Source organism: Nerophis ophidion, linkage group LG17, assembly GCF_033978795.1.
Source record: "Nerophis ophidion isolate RoL-2023_Sa linkage group LG17, RoL_Noph_v1.0, whole genome shotgun sequence".
In the NCBI taxonomy this organism is placed as follows: Eukaryota; Metazoa; Chordata; class Actinopteri; order Syngnathiformes; family Syngnathidae; genus Nerophis; species Nerophis ophidion.
In genome coordinates this window covers 26192211-26207432 of record NC_084627.1, presented here as the reverse complement: position 1 = coordinate 26207432, position 15222 = coordinate 26192211, and the positions used below count along the sequence as shown (strand labels likewise).

The following is a 15222-nucleotide window of genomic DNA, read 5'->3' as shown; positions in this document are numbered from 1 at the left end:
TGACATCATCGTGCTCGCACCACAGTGTCGGGTGAGCGTGCGGCAAGTGTGCACTCTTTTAGTCAGTTAGTGCGTGACAGATTGACAGATAGATAGATAGATGGATAGATAGATGGATAGATGGATGGATGGATGGATGGATGGATGGATAGATAGATAGATAGATAGATAGATAGATAGATAGATAGATAGATAGATAGATAGATAGATAGATAGATAGATAGATAGATAGATAGATAGAACACTGTAAAAAAAAATGTTGTTTTTACAGGAAAACGCTGGCAGCTGGGGTTACCAGAGAATTCCTGTACAAATTACAGCAGCACAGTAGATAACTTTACGGTCAAAATATGTAAATTGATTTACAGTGAATTAAATTACGTTTGAATCACATTAAAAAAACGGTTAAGTATACAAAAAAATACGTGTTCATTTTGCATAACGGTGTTGTATATAAACAGACCAATTCCTGTATTTTTACATGTAATAGTTGCTTATTGTGCATCAATAAATGATAAAATTAACAGGGAAATATCAAACAAAAAAGTAATTTAAACTGGTAAAACAACAGTAAAACTTTGCATTTTAAATGGAGCTGTTCTGTATATTATACATAAAATCTATTCATAATATGCTGTATTTTTATGTTTTAATAATCCAGTCATTATGTAAAATGTCACATATAAACCTGCAAAATTATTTCTGCTACATGTACACCAAAACAAAAATACATCTTGAGAAAAGACGAGAGGAAAATATCACTTTTGGAACATTTATTTAACAACCATCATTAATAGTTCAAAACAGTTGGATTTTTTTTTCCTCTTCTTTTTTTAATACAACATGCAAAGAAGGAACATGTAATGGATCTTTTGACTGAATACAGGTTGAAATACTCCAGAACAGGGGTCACCAACGTGGTGCCCGCGGGCACCAGGTAGCCCGTAAGGACCAGATGAGTCGCCTGCTGGCCTGTTCTAAAAATAGCTCAAATAGCAGCACTTACCAGTGAGCTGCCTCTATTTTTTGAATTGTATTTATTTACCAGCAGGCTGGTCTCGTTTTGCTCGACATTTTTAATTCTAAGAGAGACAAAAGTCAAATAGAATTTGAAAATCCAAGAAAAATATTTTAAAGACTTGGTCTTTACTTGTTTAAATACATTGATTTATTTTTTTTTAACTTTGCTTCTTATAACTTTCAGAAAGACAATTTTAGTGAAAACATACAACCTTAAAAATGATTTTAGGATTTTTAAGCACATATCTTTTTAACTTTTAAATTCCTTCCTCTTCTTTCATGACAATTTAAATCAATGTTCAAGTATTTTTTTTTATTTTTAATTGTAAAGAATAATAAATACATTTTAATGTAATTCTTCATTTTAGCTTCTGTTTTTTCGACAAAGAATATGTGTGAAATATTTATTTAAACTTATTATGATTAAAATAAATAAATAAATATTCTGGCAAATCTAGAAAATCTGTAGAAACAAATTTGAATCTTGTTTCAAAGTCTTTTGAATTTCTTTAAAAAATTTTGGTTCTGGAAAATCTAGAAGAAATAATGATTTGTCTTTGTTAGAAATATAGCTTGGTCCAAGTTGTTATATATTCTAACAAAGTGCAGATTGAATTTTAACCTATTTAAAACATGTCATCAAAATTCTAAAATTAATCTTAATCAAGAAAAATTACTAATGATGTTCCATAAATTCTTTTTAAAATGTTTTCAAAAAGATTCGAATTAACTGTTTTTTCTCTTTTTTTCGGTCGAAATTGAAGAGAAACTGCTTCAAAATGTAATTTTCCATTTTGTTCGTGTTTTCTCCTCATTTAAACCGTTCAATTAAGTGTTTTTTTCATCATTTATTCTCTACAAAAAACCTTCCGCAGAAGGAAAAAAAATGTACGACGGAATGACAGACAGAAATACCCATTTTTTTTTAAATATTTATTTGTTTCTCTATATATTTATTGTGAGAAATCATTAAGATGATCAGTGTTTCCACAAAGATAGATATCATTATTTATTAATAATAACAGAGTTAAAGGTACATTGAGCAAATTGGCTATTTATGGAAATTTATTTAAGTGTGTATCAAACTGGTAGCCCTTCGCATTAATCAGTACCCAAGAAGTAGCTCTTGGTTTCAAAAAGGTTGGTGACCTCTGCTCCAGAAGATTAGCCTCTTTAAATATGGACATTTGTTTAAGTGCAAGGTGCCCAACAACAAACTGTCTGGAATGTTCAACAGTATATGGCAGGGGTGTCAAACTCAAATACAAAGTGGGTCAAAATTTTAAACGGAACAAAGCCGCGGGCCAAGGTTGAACAAATTAACCTTTTAACAGGGACCCAAACAAGTTTTGCATTAAATATTGAACAAGCAAGGCTTATATAACTTTAGTGACATGCAAAATCCAGTTCCAAATAATAACAATAATAATTAAAAGAATATCAATGGCATATCAAATAAAATCTAAATACAAATGTTATGTCTTTTTTTCTATTTGCAATCTCCCGAGGTAAATATCAAATTTTTTCCATAGGCTAATAATAAATTTGAAAATAAAATAACAATAATGAATGAACCAAACATTCAAGCCTTGAAGTAGCAAGAGAAAATGCATGAATAAAATGTTAATTATTGGTCAGTTTGCTGGAAGTTTCCCGGAAGAGTTAATGCTGCAAGGGATTCTGGGTATTTGTTCTGTTGTGTTACGGTGCGGATTTTCACCTGAAATGTGTTTGTCATTCTTATTTGGTGTGGGTTCACAGGGTGGCGCATATTTGTAACAGTGCTAAAGTTGTTTATACGGCCACCTTCAGTGTGACCTGTATGGCTGTTGACCAAGTATGCCTTGCATTCACTTCTGCGTGTGTGTGTGTGTGTGTGTGTGTGTGTGTGTGTGTGTGTGTGTGTGTGTGTGTGTGTGTGTGTGTGTGTGTGTGTGTGTGTGTGTGTAAAAGCCACAAATATTATGTGACACGCTGTTAGTATGGAGGAAAAGCGGACGTGACGACAGGTTAAATGCACGCCCCCAATATAGTTGTCCAGGTGGAAATCGGTAGAAATTCGGGAGAATGGTTGCCCCGGGAGATTTTCGGGAGGGGCACTGAACTTCGGGAGTCTATTGGGAAAATTAGGAGGGTTGGCAAGTATGAGTATTAGCGGTGAATGCTGTATAACACCGGCGGGCCAGCTCTAATGCTAAATTGATATTGCCTCAAGGGCCAAATTAAATTACACGGCGGGCCAGATTTGGCCCGCGGGCCAGAGTTTGACACCCATGGTACATGGCATAAAATGATTGGGAGCATTTTTACCTCCAGAAGATTAGGCTCTTAAAATCTGGACATTTTCGTCTCAAACAGGCCAAGTTACAGCGCTGGCTCGCTCGTTAGTGACGTCAGCTGCAGCTTCTCCAGCTCCTTCGCCTTCACGTCACTATCCAATCCGAGAGGAGCTTCAGTTGCGCACTTTTCGAGAGCACTTTTTTAAATTAAAAATTAGGCGGACTGTGAAATGAGAAAGAAGTAGCCTACAACTACAAGTCTGCGGTTAGAGGAGGTTGTTTAGCCTGTGGTAATAACACAATGCCTCAATTATTAATATTATTTTATCAATCATATTTACCAATAGCTTTAAGGTGAGGAGGGAAACAAAAAATCTTCCAAACAAATTATCATAATTGTAGCCTATATTTTTGTTTATGAATAGGCCTATAGGGAGCCTCTCATGTTCACAATTGATTTTTTTTTTTGGTGTGAAAACATTTTTACTACCTCAATTTGCATTGTTTCATCAATCATGTTAAAAGTACAGCATACACTTGTAAAGTGACTTACACATTTTTGGGTGAGGGGATTTTTCAAAACAAACTGACTAAAACTAAAGTTTTTACAATATTTTCATGTCAAATTAACAAAATTGTTTTGTTATGAGTATTACAATATTTCTCAGTTTTTGTTACCAATATTTGTAGTTTTCACAACTAAATTTGATTCTAATCACATGTTGTTGTTGCAAATATAACAAAAACATTCTGTTTAACAGTTTATAAAAGTTCACTGTAATTTAAACAAAAAATATATATTTTTGCAGTTACAATACTTGATTTTACAAAGTTTTTATGTAAATTTCACAGTCATTCCTTACAGTGTGGCTAGCGGCTTCACGTTGGAAGAGGGGTTAGTGCGTCTGCCTCACAATACGAAGGTTCTGCAGTCCTGGGTTCAATCCCGGGCTAGGGATCTTTCTGTGTGGAGTTTGCATGTTCTCCCCCTGACTGCGTGGGTTCCCTCCGGGTACTCCGGCTTCCTCCCACCTCCAAAGACATGCACCTGGGGATAGGTTGATTGGCAACACTAAATGGTCCCTAGTGTGTGAATGTGAGTGTGAATGTTGTCTGTCTATCTGTGTTGGCCCTGTGATGAGGTGGCGACTTGTCCAGGGTGTACACCGCCTTCCGCCCGATTGTAGCTGTGATAGGCACCAGCGCCCCCCCGCGACCCTAAAGGGAATAAGCGGTAGGAAATGGATGGATGGATATGGCTGGCAACATTTTTTCAACCCAATGCGGCCCCCGAGTCAAAAAGACTGGCGACCCCTGTTATACACCTCCCAATTACAATGGTATAAAATACTACATTAATAAAGAATACTTTTATTGTGTTTGAAAGGGTTACTTGTATTGTTATTACTATATATTATGATTACATTAGTGCATAATTCTGCCACGGTTAATGTTAACTTTGAAACATTACCACTGTCAAATGCTTACAATTTTATCCAGACAATGTTATGCTTTTTGACAACATAAAATAAACATCTGCAGTAGGAGATTGGCATTGAAATCCTTCATAAGTGGACCAAAACTGTGATTGGCTAACTACAGGTCCCATCCAGGGATGGGAATCGTTTACGTTTTATCCAATATTAGATTGGTACTTCAAAGACGGTGCAAAACACTACCCAAAGTAGTACTTAAAAATACAAATGCTAAGTAATTCACAAACAAGGATGGGGCGAGGGGCACCAATTTGGAAGCAAATTGTCGAACAGTTTTAGAACAACATTTCTCAACAAGCTATTGCAAGGAATTTAGGGATTTTACCATCTACGGTCCGTAAAATCATCAAAAATTTCCGAGAATCTGGAGAAATCACTGCACATAAGCGATGATATTACGGACCTTTGGTCCCTCAGGTGGTACTACATCAAAAACCAACATCAGTGTGTAAAACCACTGTCAGTAACTAGAGTTGGTCGCTACATCTGTAAGTGCAAGTTAAAACTCTACTATGCAAAGCGAAAGCCATTTATCAACATCACCAAGGAACGCCGCCGTCTTGGCTGGGCCCGAGCTCATCTAAGATGGACTGATGAAAAGGGGAAAGGTGTTCTGTGGTCTGACGAGTCAACATTTCAAATTATATTTAGAAACTGTGGACGTGGTGTCCTCCAGAACCAGGAGGAAAATAACCATCCGGCTTGTTATAGGCGCAAAGTCCAAAAGCCAGCATCTGTGATGGTATGGGGGTGTATTAGTGCCCAAGGCATGGGTAACTTACACATCTGTGAAGGCACCATTAATGCTGAATGGTCCATACAGGTTTTGGAGCAACATATGTTGTCATCCAAGCAACGTTATCACGGACGCTCCTGCTTATTTCAGCAAAACAATGCCAAGCCACATGTTACAACAGCGTGGCTTCATAGTAAAAGAGTGCGGGTACTTTCCTAGCCCGCCTGCAGTCCAGACCTGTCTCCCATCAAAAATGTGTGGCGCATTATGAAGCGTAAAATACGACAACTAATTGTTGAAAAATTTAAGCTGTACATCAAGCAAGAATGGTAAAGAATTCCCCTTTCAAAGCTTCAACAATTAGTTTTGTCAGTTCCCAAACATTTATTGAGTGTTGTTAAAGGAAAAAGTGATGTAATACAGTGGTGAACATGCCCTTTCCCAAATATTTAGGCATATGTTGCAGCCATGAAATTCTAAGTTGATTATTATTATTAGCAAAAAAAAAAAAAAGTTTATGAGTTTAAACATCAAATATCTTGTCTCTGTAGTGCATTCAACTGAATATGGGTTGAAAAGGATTTGCAAATCATTGTATTCCGTTTATATTTACATCTAACACAATTTCCCAACTCATATGGAAATGGGGTTTGTAGACCACAAAGAAGTGTTTTGTAGAGAAAAAAAACTACCTATTTTATAATCTAACACAGTAATTCTCAAACTGTGGTACGTGTGCCACCAATGATAGGCCAAATAATCACTTTTTTAAGTGCAGTGTTTTATTATCTTTATTTAAACACAGTGTGACTGTTCAATATGTGTGTAATGTCACAGTGACCAAAAGTATCATTAAATACAACCTTTGCCTTGTTTTTCATGAATATTTAGGCCTACTACGGTACTGCAATACAATATTGCTCATTATGGTGGAACATGGAGAGCCATGTGTTTTTTGAGGTGGGATTTGGTAGAACAAATCAATTGAAAACCATTAATTTAACATTACAGAGTGAAATTAATGCAAAAAATCTACACAAACATGTTTTTACTCACACAAACGATTCACAAGTAAAAAAGCAATACTCTGCAAGTAAAAAAAAACACTTTGGAAGAAAAAAAACCCTAATTGCTTGAATTAAAAAGATGATTCTTGATTATAAAAACAATTTTCTTCAAATACAAAACGATTTGCATGGATAAAAAATGGATTCAATTAAAAATATTATTAAAACACCTTTCTTAAATAACAAAAAAACGATTTGTAAATACAAAAACAAGTTTCTTTAGTTAAGAACTACCCCCCTCGGGGATTAATAAAGTATTTCTGATTCTGATTCTGACATGATTTGCAAGTATAAAACAATTTGCTTAAATTAAAAAAACAATTTTCAAATACAAAAATATTTTTATACAATTAAAAAAAAACAATTCACAAGTATAACAACTATTTTCTTCAAGTTAAAACTTTTGGCATCATTTGTTATTCACTCGGGTGATCTGGGTGGACTATAGGACGGTTGCATATCACGTCATACTCATATTTTTTTCTTTGCGACTTGATTCACATGATGGTCAAGCAGCTTGAGTGAAGCATTAAAACAAGTGAAAGTGAGTGTAGAGTTTGAGCAGAAAATGCTGTATTGTTGTTCAGTTCCTGGGTGTTCCAATCATTCAAATAGACAGATAGGAAAGAGCTTTCATAAAGTCTCGAAATAAGTTGTTCATAAAGGTAATTATGCCAGGTAAAAAAGAAAAGTGTGTTGAAGGAAATGGCTCTTAAAAATATCACTTTCATCATCATCCTGTGGAATAAAATCTGACCATGCTTGTGTCTGCAGCGATCACTTTGTAAAATGTTTGTTTGAACATTTAATTTGTTTGAGAAACTTTCTGTGATGCAATCAAGTTTATTCTCTTTTATAATAGTATTATTTGAGAGAAGAACTAAACATAAAGAAAGGACAAGAGATCACATTAGTTTGTGATCTTTTGTGGCTGCTATGCCTAAATATAATTACGAACACCTGCTTGTGCAAATAAACTAATGTCATGTTAAGTCCTAGTAATAAATATTGGGATTGTTGGTATTCGTTGTCAATTTTCATAACAGAAATTAAAATCTTTATTGTTGTGCGGTAAAGCTAAGTGCTTTATTCGACACAGATGACCACATTGTAGCGTCTTTAGTGATATTTGTTAGCATCAAGAAAACATTCTTAACAGTATTAATAAAGAATACATCTCTCATAGTTTCAACAGTGTTATACCAATCAAATACGTGACTTACCGATGCACGAATGAGTCCAACTTTGGCTTTTACGGATTTATGTTTAATCTAACACAGTAATTCTCAAACTGTGGTACGTGTGCCACTAGTGGTAGGCCAAATAATCACCTTTTAAAGTGCAGTGTTTAATTATCCCATCATTCACACAATAATATTACTTGCACAATATAGCTGAGTCGGCATTCATTTACCACCGAAATGAAGCACATTTGGCATCTTTTTTTCGTCCTGGTTACTATCGTTAGTATGATTTGGTGGGTTCGAGCCCCAGCGTGTGCAGGGAGGACCACTGCTAGATTATTAGCACACTGACAAAAATCTTCAATGAATTATAAATGTATAAATAATAACCACACACACAGGGTTTTTCTTATACAAGCTTTATTTACAATGTCATATCCAAGTGTTTACAGTGTCGGAAGCACATTTTTTTAAACGGACAAACACTTTTCAGATAGATGCTATCCATCCAAACTATTTTCACTTCCTTTTCCTCAAAGTGGTGAAGGCCTCCTTTATGCTGTGAACACTACAGTATGTACATTGTGTGTTTGTATACAAGCGGTAGAAAACTTGGCAAACAGGAGGTTAGTTCCAACGTCATTGTCCAAATGAGTAGAAAAACACGGAGCGACACACACAAACACACACGCCATGCCTTGTTAATGCAGTGTTGTGTTTCTTTGTACAGTTAAGTAGTTCAGTAACACTATCAGGGACTTATATATTTTCTGACGATATTTGCCTAATCAAACACCAATGTGTCTCCCTTGTGTGACTCTGAGACAACACAAGGTGCTTAATTTGCGACGCAAAATTTACACTGACCCCCATGGGTGTGCCCAATTATCAGTCATGAATAATAGACTCATTTTAATACAGTGGAACCTCCAAAGTTGTCTTTCAGTCCTAATCGATGTCAGCAAATCCAGTAAGTGTCTAAACACCAGTGATGATAACCATAGAACCAGAAGAGGCTGCTCGGTGCAAAATGAGCAATACAATTAATGATGTAAGTTACACACAAATTCATGTTACACTTCTTAAATCAAGTATCAGGCATGTTCAAAGTCTGATTATAGCTTTAAATTTAGGTTCAACCCTAGAACAGAAAAATGTCAGTTTTGGAGATTCCACTGAATGAATGTATCCCCCTCAATATTGACTGCAAAGTAATTGTTTAATACACGAGTTACTTTAATTTCATTCCTAAGGGACAAAACATTAAATTCAATAAAACAATTTAATGGTAAAAATGTGCTTTTCCCGTTAAGATTCAACAATAAACGGCCCTTTTAAAGACTTATATCATGTTTTCCTGTAGAAAAAAAAAAGAGTAACCGTTCCACTTTGTGCCGTTCCACTGTTGCATAAGACGATAATTCAACAGTATTAAAAGTGGTGATAAAATGCTAACACTGCCGCACAAAAGAATAAATAATAAAATATGCACTGCATGAAATAATACACAGTATAAGAATGATGAGTAAAAGAAGTAAAAGCAACTCAATTTTCCTTCTCAGCTTGCATCGCCTTAACCCTCTCTGCAAAGGCACTAAAACCGGAGGACTCAACCGCATCACATCAACCAAAAATATTTGCATGTCACCACTTCTTCTTTTAAATGTCAAAAGCCCCACAAATAAAAGCATAAATATGCATTGACAAAGCTACACAAAATGTACAATGCTGCTGCATGATAAAGGTGACCTGTGATCAATTCATTTTAGGATTATTTTCATAAATTGGGTTTTTCAACATCTTATCATAATCATTAACCTACATGAGCTAATGCAGTTTTTTAAGTTCTTTCCACTCTCTCTGTAGCTTACTTTTTAGTTTCTTGGACATAAAAACAAGCGAGAGTTGGTGTCCAAGTCATTTGTTTGCAGAATACAAACTTAAATAAAAATAATTGTATCCTGTGTGAAAATGTTCCGATCCTATGTCTATAAAAATCCAACCTTTTAAGGTGAGGTTAAAGCTTTCTTGTTACATTGTTAACATAACCACGAGCACTAGAGGGGTACTTAAATACTTGAAGGTGTACGACTGCAGTTCTCCTTTTGCAATACTGACATCGATTCACAACTGAGCATGTGGAAAAAAACTGTTATTTGAGGTATTCTGTCACTGTGCTGGCCTTTGTAATAGAAAGGTTGTAACAGACCTGATGCAGGTTGGAAGCACAGAAAGTGAGTCCATGAGGGGGCACGGATGGAGTTAGGATAAGGATAAAACAAACATGGACAACATGAGAGTTTGCTTTTCCAACGTCGCTCTCTGCTGGCACGTATTGGGATTGCAAAGCAGTGGAAGGTTGTTAGTGCTGACTGTGCTGGTGCTGGGGTTACTTGCAGTCAACGCAAAGATATGCAAGCCGGGGTAATTCATGCATCGCGCGCCTCGAGTTGGCCCTGGTTGATGCCAGCACGGGCCACAGACCCGGCCTGGTGTGCCAGTCATGCTGGGATATTGCTGTCAGTGGGGAGTTGAGAACAGGAGATCACGGTCAGAAAGCAGAGAACGTTAGCAGCAACTTGTGGCAAAGCGGATGTCAAATTAAGAGGGTTAATAAGAAAGAAGAGGTAAAGAGCCACAAACTTTGGGATGACAACGGAGATGATATTCAAATAGTCTCAAGACGTATTCCAATATCTTGTACAATTTCATTCCAGAAAATTGCAATTTGAAAGGGGATTAATCAACTCTATATATCCTTCAGTTTGCATGTTCTATTTAACATGTTGGCACCAATATGAGAATCTACAGTACGGGTACACTAAAATACCAACCGGACAATTATGACACCTGATGATGTCACATATTGCATCCGGATTACAGTGGAACCTCTAAAGTCACACAAGTGGCACAGTTTTTGGCAAAAAAAGAAAAAACTCTCAATTGTCAGAGTCAGACAATCACTTAAGTGTCTGTTGGCATTTTTCGATGTCATCATAGAAAGTTGTACAGCAAGGCTATCCAAAGTATTTTGCATTCCGCATATAGATTCTGTGGTCATAATTAAATCGAACAAAAAAAAAACCAATTGTAAAAATGCAAGACAAAAGAGCAGTAATAAGTGATAATGGCCAATACCAAAAAGCTTGTGCAATGCAGGCATGTGAAATATCTGCAAAAAATGTGGAAATTCATGTTTTTAAAGGGCAACATTATCACAATTTCAGAAGGGTTAAAACCAATAAATATCAGTTTCCAGTGGCTTATTTTATTTTTCGAAGTTTTTTTCAAAATTTTACCCATCATGGATTATCCCAAAAAAGACCTTTAAAGTGCCTGATTTTCACTATCTTTAAATCCATCGTCCATTTTCCTGTGACGTCATTTAGTGATGCCAAAATGGCAGACAGCACAGCAAGATATAGCGACATTAGCTCAGATTCAGACTCGGATTTCAGCGGTTTAAGCGATTCAACAGATTACGCATTTATTGAAACGGATGGTTGGAGTGTGGAGGCAGATAGCGAAAACAAAATTGAAGAAGAAACTGAAGCTATTGAGCGAATAGCTATTGACGCTATTCGGCGATTGTCTTCCTCAGCATCGCCGGTAAACTGTGCAGACCAAACGATCGGGACTTTCACACCTTGTGACACTGGAGCAACTGAAATCTGTCGATTGGTAAGTGTTTGTTTGGCATTAAATGTGGGTGGCGAGAAAGGCTGGATGCAAATATAGCTACAAATGTACATACAGCTAGCCTAAATAGCATGTTAGCATCGATTAGCTGGCAGTCATGCCGTGACCAAATATGTCTGATTAGCACATAAGTCAATAACATCAACAAAACTCACCTTTGTGATTTCGTTGACTTTAACGTTGGAAATGCATCTGCAAGATATCCATACATCTCTGTGGCATGTCTGCCTTAACATTGCTGGTAAAATGTGCAGACCAAACGATCGGGACTTTCACATCTTGTGACACTGGAGCAATTTAAATCTGTCGATTGGTAAGTGTTTGTTTGGCATTAAACGTGGGTGGAGAGAAAGGCTGGATGTAAATATAGCTACAAATGTACATACAGCTAGCCTAAATAGCATGTTAGCATCAATTAGCATGCCGTGCTAATCGATGCACACTCCACGTAAGTCAACTTGAATCCGTCCCTGATCGTGTTGTTACACCCTCCGACAACACACCGACGAGGTTTGATGTCTCCAAGGTACGGAAAAAAGTCGAAAAAACGGAAAAAAACAGAGCTGATTAGACTCGATGTTTGTAATGTGTTTGAGAAAATGGCGGATTGACTACCTAGGTGACGTCACAATGTGACGTCATCGCTCTGAGAGCGAATAATAGAAAGGCGTTTAATTCACCAAAATTCACCCATTTAGAGTTCAGAAATCGGTTAAAAAAATATATGGTCTTTTTTCTGCAACATCAAGGTATATATTGACGTTTACATAGGTGTGGTGATAATGTTCTCCTTTAAACATTTTCACGTTAAAATATCACTTCCACGTTTTTTTTAATGAAATATTAAAACAAAACTTTCATGGGTGAATTATGTAAACCTGCTACGATATTTAGAGAATGGGATCTTTAAAAACTATGTTGAACACTTGCCTCAGCCGCAAGTACTCGCTGTTCCTCTTGTCTAAACGCCGCACTGCATGCAGGACAGGGCGCCCAAAAAAGCTCGCAAGTTGGCATAGTTAGCATCATCGAGCTAGCTCACTTGTTGTCGCCTGCGTTTTTTCCGAGCCACAACGTTGACGGCTGTCTACTTTGCTGCTAATCATTTTTGGATGATTACAATCTGAACACTATTATTTCCAAACCAGTTGTGGTTCCAGAGCATTTATTAGTAGCCAGTGAGAAAGTATGTTTTTGACGTGACGGATGTAAACAGAGGTCATAACACCGGAAGTATATTACCCGAGGGGGTGTGGCTTTAGGATGAAGTTGCCAAATGGGAAACGTTTTCTGAATTTTTTGCATGCATGTTATTTAATTTACATTACGTTTAAAATGATAATCCATCCATCCATTTTTCTGCCGCTTATTCCCTTTGGGGTCGCGGGATTTACAATGATAATGAAGTAGAAAAACACTAAATATGGTACATGTAAGTGTTAAAAAGACAGGTAGATGGTAGATGAGAATAAATCCAAAGGTAAAATATAGTTTAGAAATGCACCGAATTGCAGTAAATGTAGTCTTGATTTTTAATATTTTTTCGTGGGGATTGAGTGGCAATACTTTGTGTTGAAATTTTCGTATTTTTTATTGTCAGTTTTCCTCTTTTTTTCGGTCAATGTGTGCTTACATGCCCAATTGAACAAAAGTGGGGCAACTCGCGGCTTTCGAGCCACAAGCGGTTGTTTAGTGCCGCCCTAGTGGCTCCCTGGAGCGTTATAAAAATATGTATGAAAATGGAAAAAGATGGGGGAAAAGAATAATTTTTGTTTTAATGTGGTTTCTGTTAGAGGACAAACATAATACAAATCATCCTAATTTTTAGAAATCCCACAGTTGACATTAAACATGCATTACTGATAAGAGTATTTGGCGCACTAATTTCGGAAGTCCTTGAACGCACCGTAGTTTGTTTGCATGAACAACTTTCCTTGATGCTGCCACAGAGAGACGTGTTTTATGCCACTCCTTCTTTGTCTGTATTTGTCCAACAAACGTCTTATGCTGTGAGTGAATCCACAAAGGTGAGCTTTGTTGATGTTATTGACTTGTTGGAGTGCTAATGAGACATATTTGGTCACTGTGTGACTGCAACCTATTTGATGCTCGCGGGGCTTGAGTGGCAACACTTTGTGTCGAAATGTTCGTCTTTTTAGTCAGTTTGCCTCTTTTTGTTCTTAAAGGATGCTCACATGCCTGATAATGTTTATTATTATCATACTCATTCCCCACGCATGCCTCAACTGTTCAGTATGCAGCTTTTAGTGCAATTAGTTTGGACACCCTTAATGTGCAGTGAATTGGAAAAAATAAATTGTACTTATAAACATAGAACAAGACATGTACAATATGAACAATACAATTAACTACATATCTATTAAGACGCACATTTGTTTTAGCAAACAGATGCTATATTGAGCAATCAATTGTTGAAAATCATGCAGTTAACCCATTTACCCACTTGTATGACTTGGGAGATTGTGCTGTATACGACAAAGTAAATTAAGACGTTAACATAATACTGGTACAATATATTTATGCATGAAAAAAGTAAATCAGGGAATTGATTCATCACCCAGAAAGGTCAGAAGTTGAGTGTTTGAGGCTATTATTAGTAAGACCGTTAAACTACAAGAAGTGGTCTGCCATCATGATTGAGTCAGGTTAAAAAATGTTTGAGTGGAAATAAAAGTGGTGCAAGTCTTGTCTGGCATCTCTACCTTGCAGATCTGACCAAGAAGAAGGGTGGAAAGAAAGAAAATCAATAGAAGTTCAAATCAATGGGATTCAAGGTACTGCATTGGAGGAAAAGAAAGATTTGAAAGGTCATTTTGCTGTTGCATGTTTTCTGCCTCTCTACCTTGCGGTAGCTGGCTGCACATGGCCTGGGTAGGTGCGACGTGAACTGGTGGCTTGTCTCTGCCGGGCCAGGAAGGACTGACTGGAATTTGTTTTGGCAAGTCGGTCCTCAGCCGCTTTCTTCTGGATCATCAATTCCTGGGAAAACAATAAGGAAGATGAGCGCTCAACCCAATCAATAGAAGCCAATTTATTGTTTTCGTATACCACAGCGTATTCTCACAATTCGTTATTGCCAGCCCAATAATGCTAATGTAGCTAGCGATCTGTTACAGTGGGGAAGTGGGCACTGTATTAGGGCTGGAACGGTTTGGGTGAATCTTATTAGGGTTTTGTGACATGGTTTTCGGTTTTCATCAAAGCAACTTCTAATAACCATCTGGAAGTCAGCCCTCTATTTTATGGCTGATTAAAGAAACTTATGTTTTTGTGTAACCCAACCCTTCAACTCCTGAACTGCTGCACACAAAATGGTCAAAATTCAAAAATATTAGTTTTGTAAAAAAAAAACTGTATTAATAAAGCCCTTTAAAACAACCACAACATCACAACTCCATACAATCCACAGAATACACGCAATTTAGTCAAATCAGCACTTGTTTAGGGGACTGACAAGCGCACATCCGTTCAATAAGACCCTGTCCTTCTCAAATGGTAAGGCCCATGTGATCCGCATAATGTGCACTACTATTGTAGCCATTAATCCTGACTTCCTCATTTTAAATTACAAAAAAATCAGCAAATTGTTTTATTAATTTTGGTTTTGTAGGTTAAGGTGTTCTGTATATTGTGCTCCAAGTAAATGTTATTCTTTGTTGTAAGTTGATCTATATTTCTTTTTCTGTTTTCTTTAATGTTAATAAGGGTACAATGTTATGC

The 15222-nt window shown here is 36.6% G+C and overlaps 1 protein-coding gene across 4 annotated transcripts in view; it reads right to left on the bottom strand.

Annotated features, from left to right (window-relative positions):
* Positions 1-8185: 8185 nt before the first annotated feature.
* hook3 (hook microtubule-tethering protein 3) overlaps positions 8186-15222 on the bottom strand; it is a 58931-nt gene continuing 51894 nt past the window's right edge. For 2 of the 4 annotated variants that reach the window (XM_061876692.1, XM_061876695.1), the window contains 2 exons: positions 14345-14481; positions 8186-10299 (listed from right to left, as the gene is read on the bottom strand). In XM_061876692.1, the coding sequence (XP_061732676.1) occupies positions 10284-10299; positions 14345-14481 (153 nt within the window). In that variant the 3' untranslated portion in view covers positions 8186-10283. Of the gene's footprint in view, positions 14214-14340; positions 14482-15222 lie in introns of those variants that run through there. The other 2 variants (XM_061876693.1, XM_061876696.1) reach the window with 2 other exon arrangements.